At 40.1% G+C, this 15,605-nt stretch overlaps 1 protein-coding gene and 1 long non-coding RNA gene across 2 annotated transcripts; both read right to left on the reverse strand.

The window, feature by feature from the left end:
• Positions 1–4,151: 4,151 nt before the first annotated feature.
• LOC146385375 (ubiquitin carboxyl-terminal hydrolase 37-like) lies at positions 4,152–8,536 on the reverse strand. Its single transcript, XM_084931072.1, has 12 exons — positions 8,150–8,536; positions 7,957–8,040; positions 7,399–7,454; positions 6,412–6,468; positions 6,180–6,311; positions 5,964–6,087; positions 5,727–5,878; positions 5,522–5,621; positions 5,305–5,381; positions 5,016–5,124; positions 4,645–4,702; positions 4,152–4,475 (listed from the first exon to the last, which is right to left on the reverse strand). The coding sequence occupies exons 1-12, from the start codon at positions 8,282–8,284 to the stop codon at positions 4,291–4,293; spliced, it is 1,269 nt and encodes a 422-aa protein (XP_084787198.1). The 5' UTR covers positions 8,285–8,536; the 3' UTR covers positions 4,152–4,290.
• A 13-nt stretch (positions 8,537–8,549) lies between these two features.
• Positions 8,550–10,961, reverse strand: LOC146385376 (uncharacterized). The gene is made up of 5 exons (XR_014800486.1): positions 10,872–10,961; positions 10,595–10,772; positions 10,416–10,500; positions 8,775–8,855; positions 8,550–8,576 (listed from the first exon to the last, which is right to left on the reverse strand). It is a non-coding gene; the product is annotated as an uncharacterized LOC146385376 (long non-coding RNA).
• Between the last annotated feature and the right edge of the window lie 4,644 nt (positions 10,962–15,605).

Consider the following 15,605-nt stretch of genomic DNA (forward strand, 5'->3'; position numbering starts at 1 on the left):
CCTCAACCAGCAGGCTTTGTGTTACCTGTTTCTTTATACAGGAGCATGTAGGGGTGGACTGCCTTTTTATTTGATTACCCTTTTCTCATGTTTTTGTTAGTTCGGGACATTTTGGGGGACATTATTCTCTTACTTGTTAAACACATGCTCCCATCCACTCTCTTGGTCCAGAAGCTCCATAATCCAAGTGTCCCAACTCAGGTCTGATGGCATTTTTTCAGTGGTGTTTTTAACCTCTTGGGAACTTTCACTACATTCCTTACTTGATGCAGAAAGAAGAAAAGAGTCAGGGATGCATAGCAAGCACAACAAGACACCAGCAGTCCAGACCTTTCACCAACTGAAGACATTTGCAGCACCATAAAACATGACAGAGAAGAGCTGGGACTATGTGAAAGGGTGAAGTGCTGCAGTAAAGTTGCAATGGTCCTATCTTTTATACAGTCTATGGTTCACTCTATTAAGATGTGATTATCTCCAAGGTCCATTTAGTTTTAGTTAGCTGAAGCTAAACCAGAAGTTAAAACGAGATGATGAAAAACATTTTTAGTTAATGTTACGACTGTTGTTGTAATGTTGTCTCATATGTAAATCTGAGTGTGCAGGTGCCTTTCCGTGATTGGTGCATCCATGGGACGGACCATACAGATTGGCTAATGACCTGGAGACAACATATGAGATGACACCGCCATGGACCTCAACCGGCAGGCTTTGTGTTACCTGTTTCTTTATACAGGAGCATGTAGGGGTGGACTGCCTTTTTATTTGATTACCCTTTTCTTATGTTTTTGTTAGTTAGGGAGATAAGACACTGTCATTTGGTTTTATTCTTTTCATAAATAAGTTTTGTACATCCTTTTGATACGGTCCCTCTTGTTTGTTGTTTTGGGGTCCACCCCGAAGCTATAGTTCGCTCCTTTCCTTTGTTAGAATTCAATCACTGTAAATAAATCACCATCAAAATTGTACTGGTTGTGTGATGTGCTGCTTGGGGTCAGACAGGGGTGGATCACCCCTATATTATGGTCTGGCCACCCTTAGACAGGCCATAACACTAACTAAAATGAAACTAGACTTAAAACTGGCTGGTGTCCTTACCAGTGACCTTGGGTCTGAACTGTGGGCTCCTCTTTCCAGGTGTTCGTACTGCCTGAGTGGGACCAAGATGTGCTGTCTTGCCTCTTTTGGGTTTTCTGCATGTTTCTGGCTCAGCATGCACTTCTTGGCGTTCGCTGTTGGTTGCAGCCACTTGAGGTTTCTGGGCTCATTTGGGTTCTCAACACTGGGTGACTTTGATGGGAGTGAAAGCATCCTCACAACATAAATCACCACACTACCTGCTTTTGTTTCAGATTTTTTCTTTATCCTTGTTAACATGTTTGGGTACTGGGTTCACCTGTAATGCATTTTGTGCTCCAAAAGCTGTTATTTTGTGGAGCTGTGCTCCAAAAGCTGTTAGCATGACCTTTTTTTATCATTAGATTGTGCCACACCAGCACCTGAGAGAAAAGCTTTGAGTTTGATTTTGTGTTTTGCAGGCACTCAGGAGAATAAGTCATGATGTTTCTTGTGTTTGTGCTTGTCAATCACCAGTCAACAGTGTCACCACTATGAACAACATCCTGCGACCGTTTGAGTCAAAACCTTCGAGAAGTCCCTGCAGCCGCTTCAAAACTCATCACTGAGCTCGATCTCTCTTTTAACACGCTGGAGACAACAATGAAAGATGACTTTCTTTCATATGCTGCTTTGAGGGCTTTGTTTGTGAACAACAACAGAATCAAAACCATCCATGAAGAGACATTTCACCCGCTGATTAATTTGGAGAAACTGGACTTCCACAAACCAGTTGGAGACTTTGTCTTCTGGGTGGTTTCAGAACCTGATTTCTCTCCACTATTTCAATCTTTTGGGAAACAAATATACAACACTGGGTCCGGGAAACCTTTTCCTGCCACTGAGGAGCTTGAAGACCCTCCATTTTTGAGGAGCTTTCCTTCAGTCTGTCAGTGAAAGGGATTTTTTTTAAATCTTGAAACTGCCGTGACCCTGTCCAAAGACCAGCTGGCCGGGTCAGTCATGGATATTCACAAATACCCCATAGTACTGGTGGAAAAGAAATATCGGGGGAAAATGCATAGAGTAACGGCTGCAGTTAGCTGACGGCCATCACACCCCTTAAATCTGAAAACTGATTGGTCGGGGTTTAGTAGCTCAATAGGGCAGTATGTAGGCCTGCACACACCACCAACAGGGACACGTGGCGTTTGGGTTGCCCGTTCCAGCAATTCGCTACACAGAAGATAATGGCATTATGCAACTGGCCCTTTGATCAAATGATGAGAGCTGATAGTCAAATAGTGCGCCCTGACATAGCACTGACATTTCCACATGTTGTAACGAGTAGGGACAGACCATGTTCAGTGTGTCGTGACACTTGCACGATGGAAGAACACACCCACTTGTTGGTGCCAGAAGAGCCACTGAGAAATTATTGTTTTAGCTGGCTCATTACAAGTCGATGGCTGGTCACCTGGAATAAGATAAAACTCTGGAGCGAATAATTGCCCGATTTTACTGGCCAGGAAACTGTTTTAGACTTAGAGCTTTTTATTGTCATTGTGCAGTTTCTTGCACAGTGAAATTGGGTAAGTGGAGAGCATAGAGCCGCTGTATCTGTGCGCACCACCATCTTGCATTTTTGGATGTGCGCCGATGGTGTGCGTCCAGTGGTGTCAGCTGGTGAACCAGCTGGTCATTTAAAAAGCACCTTTATGCCCCTCACCATTAATGGAGGTCCCATTTGAGCACATTGGCATGGACCTCATTTTATCAATGAGAAAAAGAAAGTCTTTAGTTCAGCTGTTGTTAACTGATCTTGACTTTGTTGATTAAACGTTGCAAACCTGCCTTCAGTGTGTCCTGTACATGAGGTCATTTAGTACACCACAGCACGGTGAGTTTTTTGAGCTGATGAAGTTCAGCCAAAACAGGAAACATGCAGCAGGAGACAGTAACTTGTTAAAATGTTATAAAAGGTACAATTAAAGATTTTCACCCTACAGGGTTGTCAATGATCCAAGGATAAATGTCTAATTTGGTCAAAATTTTATAAGCCATTTCTGGAGAGACTGCAGTGGAAATGTTGTCACTTTTGGACTTTGCTACCTGCAGCTAAACATTTGCAGCTAAATCATTTATTTAAAAGCAGAAGCTGCAACTGATCGAGTGAATGTTTGTCTGAAAACTTAAACTGAACTCCAAGGGTACCATTGCTCCAGCTTACCATCTTTACCTGAGTGAATCAGTTTGTTGAACAATCTAAATGATTCAGAAACTTCTGTGACATCAACTTAACTAAGGCTCATTACAAATTTCACAAAACACTGCTGAATACTTTTAATATTTTTTTATTAGTTATTTTTGTTTTGTTGTTATTTTGATTTTAATAAAACTAAATAACAAAGAATTAAATAATTTCTTTGTTTTTTTTAATTTAATTTATTTTACAAATAAATTAATAATAATATTAATAATAATAACTATAAAATTAGTGATGTCAGCGTAAACGTCATTAGTTAAAATAACGTTAACACTGACAGCACTAATTTGTTGCCAGAGAGCAAGCCAAACACTGGTCCAGAAAAGGACGATCTCTAGTAGTGGTGCACTACTAGTAGATTTGTTTTAACCTCCTAGGACCTGGTGTCCACATATGTGGACATAACATTTTGGGTTGTCTAGACCAAAATACAAAATTTTGCTCTTCAAAAACCTGACATCCACTTATGAGGGAGGACATTACACTGCCACTGTTCAATCGAAATTTAAAATGAACGTCCTCATATGTGGATCTCATTGTTTTGAGAAACAAAAAAAAGATAGTCCGAATCTGATGTCTTTGTTTTTACATTCATCAGGTCCCAATCAATCCAAATGGCACAGAGAAATGAAAAATGCATGCCATGAAAGAGTTCAGGTCTTAGGATGTTAAAAATGTCCCTGCTGATGAGACCAGTGAATGTGGGGCGACGGTGGCAAGAAAAAACTCCCTCCTGGAGGAAGAAATCTTGGGAGGAACCAGGCTCTCTGGGAGGACCCTTCCTCCTGAGGGCAATACTTACCAGTACTTGTCCTCCAGTGTACGATGGTGGGCTGGGACGAGTGTTGTTTCTTCTCAGCATGATGATGACCTTAACTTCCTTCCTTCCTTCCATTTCCTGTTTCAGAACTGAGAATGAAGACAAAACTGGTTAACAAGGTAACAGGACATTTAAAAATTCTCTCACTTCAGGATGAGATGCTGTGTCTTCTTACGTTTCTCTTGTAAAACAGGATGTAGGCCGAGTGCTGCTGTTCCTCACAAGCTGCAGATCCAGTTGTGTGGAGCACCTGTGCGTCATTATAGGTGAGCCAGCGATCTGATGTAGAGTGCTGACTCTCCTCAGGATGGACAGAACTACAGATGTAGTGTCCTGAAATCACATTAAGACAAATGAATCCAACTTCTGGAAGTCAACTGATTCAAGCAAACAGTGATTTTGACTTAGTGCTTCTTAGAACATCAAAAGCTTTTGTGTGTGAGTCCTTCACTGAAAAGTAGCAAGTTTTCATTTTCTGTTTGTCACAAGTCTGTTGTTTTACCTGACTCTGTGCCTCCATAATGACTAATGATGCTGACAAGACTATAACAGCCACCACCCTGAGAAGGAACAAATCCAAAGAGTGTTAGTTTCATAAAGTCTCACATCAGTGCCATAATTAAGCTGATTTGCTGAGGCTACGTCCACACGAATGCGTTTTCGTTTGAAAACACATCGTTTTCTCTCCGCTTTGACCTCCCGTCCACACTGAGACGGCGTTTTCCTCAAGGAAAAACACAGCATCTTGAAAACGCTCTCGAAAACGCATACATTTGAAAACGGAGCAGTCCCGTCGCAGTGTGGACACGGAGTTTTCAAATCTATCAGGGCTAGTGTGGACGTAGCCTGAGACGTTCTGCAGTCTGTTTTTACCTGATTGGATGGCACCACCAAGTCCCTCTGCAGCCTGACGGGGTCATCCACCTTCTGAATCTTGTAGGTTTGTGTAAAGCCAAACCTCTTCAGATGCAAGATCAGAACTCTGGCAGAAAAGAAAAAAAATAAAACAAACAAGGTAGAAAATAAGAAGAATGAGTTTCAAACACAAACAGAAGATGGGAGAAAACGACTGCTCAAGTATTGTCTCGAAAAACTCTGATATTTGATGCGCCACAGTTTGGAAACCTGGTCAGTCGATCAATTCTGATGTGACCTTACTCACCTTGGCAGTGTATCAAAAGACGACTTCAGTTCTGAGGCCGTCCCTCCACAATCACAGCGAAATTCTATTTCTTGTTCCTGAACAACAGCACAGAGAAAACAGGCTTTATGTTAGAAAGAAATCTCAACATATGCACACACACATACACACAAACACTAACAAAAAAGGTGTGTTAAGATCGCTGACACTACAACTCTATTGGAATTTGTGATCTTACCTTCAAGTATGTCTCTAACATGTTTATAACAGACCCCTCTGGAACCAGGTCAAGAGACAAGCTGGTGAATTCCTCTTGCTGTGATGATTGGTGACCGCAGCTACACATTTCAGGAGTAACGTAGTTAAAGTAAAGATCAGGTAGGTGGAAAAGAGGTATATGAAAATATTGCAACCAGCTCTGCGTTTCTGAAAGACAGGCTTACCTCTTGCATGTCCTCATGTTTTCCATTTTAAAAATGTGATGGTCTTCTACTGGGCAGGTATAACTTTGGCCCAGGAGAGCTGCGTTCCTCTCCAGGTGAGGTGTGAGCCTTTTGACCTCATTGAGGAACAATGTTAGGAATTCATGAGCGTCCTGAAAGAAAAGCAGAGAGATTTAAAACAGTACATCAAAATCAGAAGGTAAAGCAAAAAACGAAATGTCCAAATAGCTGACGCACTTTCTGTGCACTGCCGGTGTATTCAGGAGCTTGATTGCTGAATGCCTTCTTAAAAGCTCTTAGGTGGTGATCTTTAAGGCCATAATCTGTTGACTCATGACAGTCCCTGACATCAATGAGCCTTCTGTAGAAAGGAAAGGGTAAACAGACATTTCTGCTGTTAGATCTCTTTGTTCTTCAGGTTTTTGAAGAAAGTAGAAGGTTGACGTAGCGCACCTTAAGAGCTGAGCTTCTGGATCTGTGCTCCACAAAACCTCCTGACGCCTGATGTCTCTTATGAACTCCTCAATGTTGAGGAGGCTCTGCAGGCAGGAGTTCATGTAGCAGGTGTTTCCGATGTTTGGAAACCTGACACACACGCACAACGTTTACAGTATCAGTGTAAAAGAATTCATTTTCTCCACTTTGACAAAGTGAGCTTTGGTCTTTGTGCACCACGTGTACTCACCCGAAGCAGTCTATAGTCTCAGTTTGACTTTCTATTATTTTTCCACCGCATGCTACACTGCTCCAAAAAGGTAAAAACACGAACACAAAATTAGGAAAGATGTCAGGATGCTGAGCAGTGTATGTGCATGTATGCATGAGCTTTGAAGTTGAAACATTTTGGAGGACGTCTTTCTCTTACCTGTTAAACACATGCTCCCATCCACTCTCTTGGTCCAGAAGCTCCATAATCAAAGTGTCCCAAATCAGGTCTGCTGGGATCTTTTCCGTGGTGCTTCTTACCTGCTATATATAAAGGACATAGCTGTGTGCCTCATTGCTCTTAATTGCTCTCATTTAAATGCTTGATGACAGTGACTCTTTCCATAAAACATACCTTCCCGGATTTAAAAAGAGACCAGCGAGACCTTTTTTGTGTCTTCACTTTGTTGCTCTCTGCCTCTGCATCGCTGTCAGTTTGCTGCAGAGGACGAACAAACATAAGTTTATTAAAAAAGTAAAGTCACTTAAAATTAACAAGTGCATTTTAAAGAGAATGTGCATTTCATATGTTTTGTGTAAAAGCAAACCGAGGAACAGCAGAAGAAGTGTCTCCATTTTCTCTTCTTCTTCTTCTTTTGACCATTTTCAGGGTTAGCTGGTGTGGCAGCAACAGAAGCATCCGGGATGCTGATCAGGAGAAAAGTGTAAATGTTGTGGAAATTTATAAGAAGGAGTACATTTTGCTAATACAGATTGCTAATAACAGTGAATAACTGTAATGGAATACCAACATGAACAAAATCATGTATTTTATACATTTACACTCTACATTTTCAAACGCTAATCTCTGCAACCATATAAATAATAGACAAGACTAGAAGTAGTAAAAAAGATGTAAATACACAAGGTGGAAGAAAAATGCCAATAAAAGGGAAATAAAAGAGCTCCAACTAAACCACTGCTATAAATATCTCCAGCAGCATTAAAGAGTGGCGCATTTCTTTACCTCTGATGAGACGTAGAAGGAATTTCCTTCTCTGCCACGTTTTGTTTGTGTAATTTCTGTTTAGAAACAAGAAAACCAACATCAGTAATGGCATAAAACAAACATACCAAGGGAGTCTCTCCATGAAAAGTGTCCAGTTAGAAAATTTGGTATTATTTCATATTATTTATCACTTTAGTGAGCTGTCAGCTCATGAAGCAGATATATAGGAATATCTTTAAATAAAATAAAAACAATTTATTCATGCTTTAAATTGAGTTTTAAAGTTTGTCCTATGAAATACAAAATCCTTCATTTGGTTCTGATCAAAATTCAGTTTTTACAGAAATCATCCATGAAGCTTCATTAAAAGCTTCAAAAATGCTTATTCACCACAAAAAATATTTAGAGAAACATCCTGCAAGTCTCTTCAAACTTACCTTTCTGTGAAAAAAAAAAACGTTTAAACATCTTTGAACTTAATTTGAGGACATAGCTGTGCTAAATTGCTCTTAATTCTTCTCATTTAACTGTGATGAGTAAATGCTTGATGACAGTGACTCTTTCCATAAAACATACCTTCCAGAATTTAAAAAGAAACCAGCGACACTTTTTTTGTGTCTTCACAGTGTTGGTCTCTGCCTCTGCATCGCTGTCAGTTTGCTGCAGAGGACGAACAAACATACGTTTATTAAAAAAGTAAAGTCACTTTAAATTAACAAGTGCAATTTAAAGAGAATGTGCATTTCATATGTTTTGTGTAAAAGCAAACCGAGGAACAGCAGAGGTGTCTCCATTTTCTCTTCTTCTTTTGACCATTTTCAGCAACAGAAGCATCCGGGATGCTGATGAGGACAAAAGTGTAAATGTTATTTTTCAAAGTGGAAATTTTTAACAAGGAGTACATGCTGGAGATTGCAGATAAAAATTAATAACTGTAATGGAACAAAATCATGTATTTTGTACATTTACACTCTACATTTTCAAACGCTAATCTCTGAATCAATATAAATTATAGACAAGACTAGAAGTAGTAAAAAAGATGTAACTACAAAACACCAATAAAAGGGAAATAAAAGAGCTCCAACTAAACCACTGCTATAAATATCTCCAGCAGCATTAAAGAGTGGCGCATTTCTTTACCTCTGATGAGACGTAGAAGGAATTTCCTTCCCTGCCACGTTTTGTTTGTGTGATTTCTGTTTAGAAACAAGAAAACCAACATCAGTAATGGCATAAAACAAAGTATATGGTATGAAAATACAAAATCCTTCATTTGGATTCAAAATTCAGTTTTTACAGAAATCATCCAAGAAGCTTCCGTAAAAGTTTCAAAAATGCTTATTTACCATAAGAAAATATTCAGAGAAATGTGCTGCGAGTCTCTTCAAACTTACCTTTCTGTGAAAAAGAAGTTTAAACATCTTTGGACTTGAGGTGATCGCAGCGAAAATCTCCTCAGCTTTGCAAAAGTTCAACTGAAAACAAGCAGTCAAAGGTTGTATATTTATAAACTTTCAGCATAGAATGTTCATACCCTGAACAGCAAACATCATCATTATGATGTATGGGGCTAATTTGCATATTTTGGAATGTATGCTCATTTGAACTGTATGGTACTCGTCTCCAAGCAACTGCTACAAAAACAGGTCAAGTCAAGTGGCTTTTATTGTCATTTTAACCACGTGCAGAGGTACTGTACAGAGTGAAATGAGACAGCGTTCCTCCGAGACCCTGGTGCTATATATGACATATACGGACAAACCCAGGACTACATAAAGTGCAGTGTGCATAAACTGCAAAAATAAACAAGACAAAACAGTGCAAAACTAGACAGAACAGGACGATACAGACACAAGACAATGGAAATGTGCAAAATGCTGAGTATTGTGCAAAAGTAACTTGGTGTCTGTATGTATGTGTATGAGTGTGAGATACTGCAGATAAGTGCTTGGTAGTGACGTGTGTGTAGGTGTGCGTGTGCCAGTGCAGTCACTGAGTGTTCAGGGGTCTGACGGCTTGTGGGAAGAAACTTTTCCGTAGTTTGGTAGCGAGGGCCCGGATGTTCTGGGACCTCTTTCCAGAAGGCAGCAGGGTGAAGAGTGTGTTTGAAGGGTGTGTGGGGTCCTCCAGCAAGCGGTTGTTATAAGGAGGGGAGAGGGGCTCCAATGATCTTCTCAGCTGCTCTCACAATCCGTTGTAGGGTACTGCGATCCAATACGCTGCAGTTACCATACCAGACAGTGATGCAGCTACTTAGGATGCTCTCGTTAGTCCCACTGTAAAAGGTGGTGAGAATGGATGGTGGGAGATGGGCTTTCCTCAGCTTCTGCATGAAGTAGAGATGCTGCTGGGCCTTCTTGGTTATGGAGCTGGTGTTGAGGGAGCAGGAGAGGTTCTCCGCCAGGTGGACACCAAGAAATCTGGTGCTCTTGACGACCTCCACAGAGGATCCATTCATGTTAAGTGGGCAGTGATCCCACTGTGCTCTCCTGAAGTCAACAATCTCTTTTGTTTTGTCCACGTTCAGAGACAGGTTGTTGACTCTACACCTCTACAGATGGCCCGCAGTGCAACCCTTCAGCTCCCTAGTAGATTCACCTATATACAAATTTAAAGACCTAGGAGACTTACTTCTCGTCACAGAGTTGTAGCATTCACAAGATTTTCAGAAAACTTGACCTTTGAACTTGAGGTCAAGGTCACTGATATTCAAACTGACCCCAGAACTTTAGTAGATGCACCAATGGAATCAATTCAAAATCCTGCCCCTCGTTCTCGAATTATTGTCTTGACCAAGCTGAGTATACAATTATGAAAGAATCATTTTCCATTTTTATTTCACTATCTGTAACTAAGACAAATAAACAGTATTTGGGACACAAGTCACTATTAAAGTGGTTAGTGAGACTCCACATCTGATAACAGTATAACACACTGCTTATTTATGTAAAATTGTCATCAATAAATGTGTTCAAAACAGAAGCTACACTGGCTTTAAAAGTTTTTGTTAACTCTGACTACCTGTCTGCTCTTACCTGTTTCTTTTGCTCTCTGCTGTCTTCATCCTCCATCCAACTCTACAGCTATTGTTAGGGATGACATGATGAAACTGAAGGGTGTCTGGGCACCGAAAAAAGAAAAGAAGAGAGATTGGATTAGGCTGCAGCTGGCGTGCCATTCTCTCACTTCAGGATGAGATGCTGTGTCTTCTTACGTTTCTCTTGTAAAACAGGATGTAGGCTGAGTGCTGCTGTTCCTCACAAGCTGCAGATCCAGTTGTGTGCAGCACCTGTGCGTCATTATAGGTGAGCCAAGGATCTGATGTAGAGTGCTGACTCTCCTCTGGATGGACAGAATTACAGATGCAGCAGCTGTTTCCGATGTATGGAAACCTGACACACAAACAAAAGTTTACAGTATCAGTGTAAAATAATTCATTTTGTCCAGGTTGAGAAGGTGAGCTTTGGTCCTTGTGCACCACGTGTACTCACCTGAAGCCGTCTGTAGTCTGAATTTTATTTTCCATTATTTATCCACCGCCCAAATGTTTCACTACGCTACTGCAAAAAGGTAAAAACACAAACACACAATTAGACACTGAGCACTGGATGTGCATGCATGCATGAGCTTTGAAGTTTAAACTTTTTATTTTTATTTTTATCATCAACAATTTTTATTTATTTCATTTTAAACTTCAATAACACAGCTTAAGGATAACTACATAAATAAATAGTTTAAAAAACAAACAAACAAAAACAAAACAACAACAAAACAAAACACTACAACAACAAAAAACAAAACAAAGGGAAGTTATCCTATTCTTTCTTCGCACATCAATCCCCACACCACCACTCTGTCATTACTCCTCTGTTCTTCAAGTTACAGAAAGCCAGCTTGTAAAGGGGGACCAAATACAATCATATTGAGGCAATTTGTCTAATAAACCATAAGTCACTTTTTCGTAAGACGCCAACTTAGCCATTGTCTTTAGCCACTCTTCATAGGGAGGGGGGTTCTTTTTCCGCCAATGTCTTAGCAGGACCCGTTTGGCCGTAGTAAGAGCCAAAATAATCCATCTTTTTGTATAACTGGAAAAATCTCCATCAGAAAGTTCTGTGGTTATACCAAGTATGGACAGTTTTGGTGAGATACCAAATCTCCTTTTTAAAACACTGAAAATTACCTCCATTATATTTTCCCACCAATCCCGAAGTGCCGAACAGCTCCATAAGATATGTAAAATCAAAGCATTTTGACCATCACATCTCCAACATTCGTCCGTAGAGGCCAGGTTCCATTTATACAATTGTTGCGGTGTTCGATGCCACCTATGGATTATCTTAAGTTGAATAAATCTACTGCCTGTTTCTTTATACATAGTATTAACATTTTGAAAACATGAATCCCATTCAACTGAAGATATGTCCAATGCCATGTCCTGGGCCCAGTAGCCCTTAACTTTAAGGAGAGGGTCAGCTGACCGTTCTTGCAATAAGTGATAAATCTTAGAGGTAATGCCTTTACCCAAGGGTGATCTTGAGAGCAGGACTTCCATAGGGTTGCCCACAAGACAACTCAAGGGGGTTCCCAGCCACTTCGATAATGAACTATGTATTTGGACATATCTCCAGAATTGATTACGCTGCAACTTATATAACTCTACAATTTTATCAAAGCTTAAAAAACATTTAGTCCCACAGTCAAATAAATCTGATACATTAAGGATGCCTGCTTTACGCCACTGTAACCAGTCAACCGATGTCCCTCCAATTAAAATTCTTTTATTACTCCATAAGGTTGCCGAAGGTGATTTAATAAAGTCCCAGCGACCTGCCCTATGTAATTTAAACCACAATGTCTTTGCAATTATAGGATGGGTAGTTTTATGACTGGTATCAAACAGCTCCCTCCAAGGAGAAATACCGCCATTAACTTCCGTCTCTATACGGGACCAGATGGGTTTAACTGGTGCAGTAGGTAACCAAGCTCTAAGTTGTTTCACGTTCATCACCCAATAATACCATTGGAAATTAGGCAATGAAAAACCTCCTTGTTTTGCACTCGCTTGAAGTTTCTTAATACTTAAACGATGCGGTGAGCTACCCCAAAGAAACTGCCGGATTAAAAAGTCTAGATCTTTGAAATACTTATCTGGAATGTGTAATGGAATATTAGATAAAATATAAAAGATCATGGGTGCAGTCATCATCTTAATACAACTAATTTTACCCCATATTGTGAGACGTACTCTGGACCATCTACCAAATTCCATTTTTATTCTTTCCAACATTGGCTCCATATTTGCTCGAACCATCTTAGTGTAATCCGAGGTCATTTGTATCCCCAAATACCTCAAACCATTCACGGACCACCGAAACTCCCACTGTTTAAATAAAGTATGGGGGCAGTGTCCTGACATAGGCATTGCCTCTGATTTATCCCAGTTGACGCGATACCCTGAAAGCAGCGTAAAGCTTTCTACACATTCTAATAGGGCTGGAATTGACTTCCCAGGCTGGGTCATAAGTAACAACATATCATCTGCATATAATAGAAGCTTATGTTGACTATTACCCATCGAAATTTCAAATATATTTACATTATTTCTCAGTTTTTGTGCCAAAGGCTCTATAGCAATTACAAAAAGACCGGGGCTAAGGGGACAACCCTGTCTTGTGGATCTCTGTAAAAGGAATAGGTCTGATATGAGCCCATTCGTCAATACTCGCGCTGAAGGCGAATCATATTGTAGCGGGTCAGGGCTGTTCGGGGTTCTGTTTGTGATGTTTTGTTTATGTTACCATAGTGACGGGTGACGCCCTCTGGCTGCGACGGTGTGTCCTTCCGGGGTCAGAGGGCGCCCTGTGTGTTGTTGTTGCTGTTCTGTTGCCGCGCTGAGCAGTTAGCTAGCGGCAGTGTTCTTCTGCAGATGTTAATAAACGGCTGTGCTCCCTGGCTAGCTCACGGAAAGCAAGACCAAACGATACCTCCGTCTCCTCCTTGTCTGAGCTCGCCAAAATATAATATCTTTATCCACCTAATAAAATTGTCACCAAAACCAAACTTTTATAATGTCTTAAACAGATAATCCCACTCAACACAATCAAAAGCTTTTGCAGCATCCAGCGATAGGGCCACTGTTGGATGTACTGAATCATATACATAATTTTGCAAATTAACCAACCGCCTAATATTATCTGAACCATAGCGGTTTGGAACAAAACCAGATTGGTCTGCATGAATTATTTTCACCATTACTACTTTTAATCGACCCGCTAAGACCTTTGCCAAGATTTTTTGGTCAGAATTCAGCAAAGATATGGGGCGGTAACCACTTGGGTCTAAAGGGTCTTTCCCAGTTTAAAGAATAAATGTTATAAGTCCAGAGTGCATTGACTGAGGTAATGAGCCTACTTTGAACGCCTCATTATAAACATCGAGCAACAGGGGACTTAACATATCCTCAAATGCTCTATAGAAATCCAATGGTAACCCATCTAATCCTGGAGCTTTATTAAGTGGCATACTGTTAATTGCACGGGTAATCTCCTCCACTGTAATTGGAGCATCTATAATCTGCTGGTCAGTAGTAGAAAGCTGTGGCAGGTTTAAATCAGTAAAGACTGCTTTGAATTTCTGTTCATCTAAACTCCCTTGTGTAGAATAAAGATTATTGTAAAAGGCCCTGAATCCATCATTTATATGTCTAATAGAAGTTGAAATAACCCCATCTGATTGTCGTATGCCTGGGATATGGTTCATACTGTCTTTCTGTTTAAGACGGTATGCTAATAAACGACTCGGCTTTTCTCCCATTTCCCAATATGCTTGATTAATGCGAAATAAAGCGTATTCTGCCTTTCTGTTGTACAGTACATTCAACTTATATTTAACTTGAACAATTTTATTCAACGTAACTCTGTCTTTTGTATGGGAATGTACTGCCTCAAGTGCCTTTAATTTGGCTTCTAACGTAATGATATTCTTGTTAGCTGCCTTCTTTTTAAAGGAAGCGTAAGAAATTATCCTCCCCCTTAAGTATGCCTTCATAGCATCCCACCAAGTAGCCAATGTAGTGTCCTCTCGATTATTTGTCTGTTTGTAAAATTGTATTTCATCTCTTATCAATTTAATAAACCCAGAGTCTTTAATTAAGGACACATTTAAATGCCATCTGCGGCTTTGAGGAATCTGTAAAATATTTCCAAGACACAGAAAAATTGGCACATGGTCCGAGAATACTATATTACCAATACTTGAATCTATAGAGTTATTCACTAAGGCTTCAGAAATAAGAAAGTAGTCGATTCTAGTATAAACATTATGAGGCGGAGAGTAAAAGGAATATTCCCTGCCTTCTGGATGCATTGTCCGCCAAATATCATTCAGACCTAAATCTGAGGTCATCTGCCTTATGGCAACTACAGATTTACTCTCTGTGCCTCTCCTAGGAAGTGATCTATCTAGGTCTTGATCCAGTATTTGATTAAAATCTCCTCCTACCACTATTTGTGCACCTTCTAATTCCAAAAGATACTGTGACAGGTTATGAAAAAAGGCGAGTATGTCCGCATTAGGTGCATAGATATTACATAAAATTATTGGTGTGTCCAGTAGTTGTCCATAAACCAATATAAATCTACCTTCCTTATCTGTTATTACTTTTGTTTCAGCAAAGCTAACTGCTTTATGAATCAGAACCGACACTCCCCTACTTTTATCAGTTCCAGGACTGGAAAAGACTTTACCTACCCAGGAACATTTAAGTTTTAAGGCTTCTGACTTGCACATGTGCATTTCTTGAATAAAGGCTATATCAACTCTTGATAACTTTAGATATGTTAACATTTTCTTCCTCTTAATCCCGTTATTCAACCCCTTAACATTCCAGCTGGCTATTTTGAAATCTGTCTGTCTATCCATCTTATATGTTGTCTCCTTGACCTGGAGACAACATATAAGATGACACCGCCATGGACCTCAACCAGCAGGCTTTGTGTTACCTGTTTCTTTATACAGGAGCATGTAGGGGTGGACTGCCTTTTTATTTGATTACCCTTTTCTCATGTTTTTGTTAGTTCGGGACATTTTGGGGGACATTATTCTCTTACTTGTTAAACACATGCTCCCATCCACTCTCTTGGTCCAGAAGCTCCATAATCCAAGTGTCCCAACTCAGGTCTGATGGCATTTTTTCAGTGGTGTTTTTAACCTCTTGGGAACTT

This window comes from Perissodus microlepis, chromosome 6, assembly GCF_051167445.1.
Source record: "Perissodus microlepis isolate ML-2025 ecotype Zambia chromosome 6, ASM5116744v1, whole genome shotgun sequence".
In the NCBI taxonomy this organism is placed as follows: Eukaryota; Metazoa; Chordata; class Actinopteri; order Cichliformes; family Cichlidae; genus Perissodus; species Perissodus microlepis.

Bases quoted from the DNA above. Each gene is read 5' to 3' on its own strand.
- LOC146385375 (XM_084931072.1), bottom strand. From the start codon at position 8,284: ATGTACTCCTTGTTAAAAATTTCCACTTTGAAAAATAACATTTACACT. The intron at 6,312-6,411 runs GTGAGTACACGT...CGTGTGTGTCAG, and splicing joins GAGACTATAGACTGCTTCGG to GTTTCCAAACATCGGAAACA. The intron at 6,088-6,179 runs GTGCGCTACGTC...TCCTTTCTACAG, and splicing joins CCAGAAGCTCAGCTCTTAAG to AAGGCTCATTGATGTCAGGG.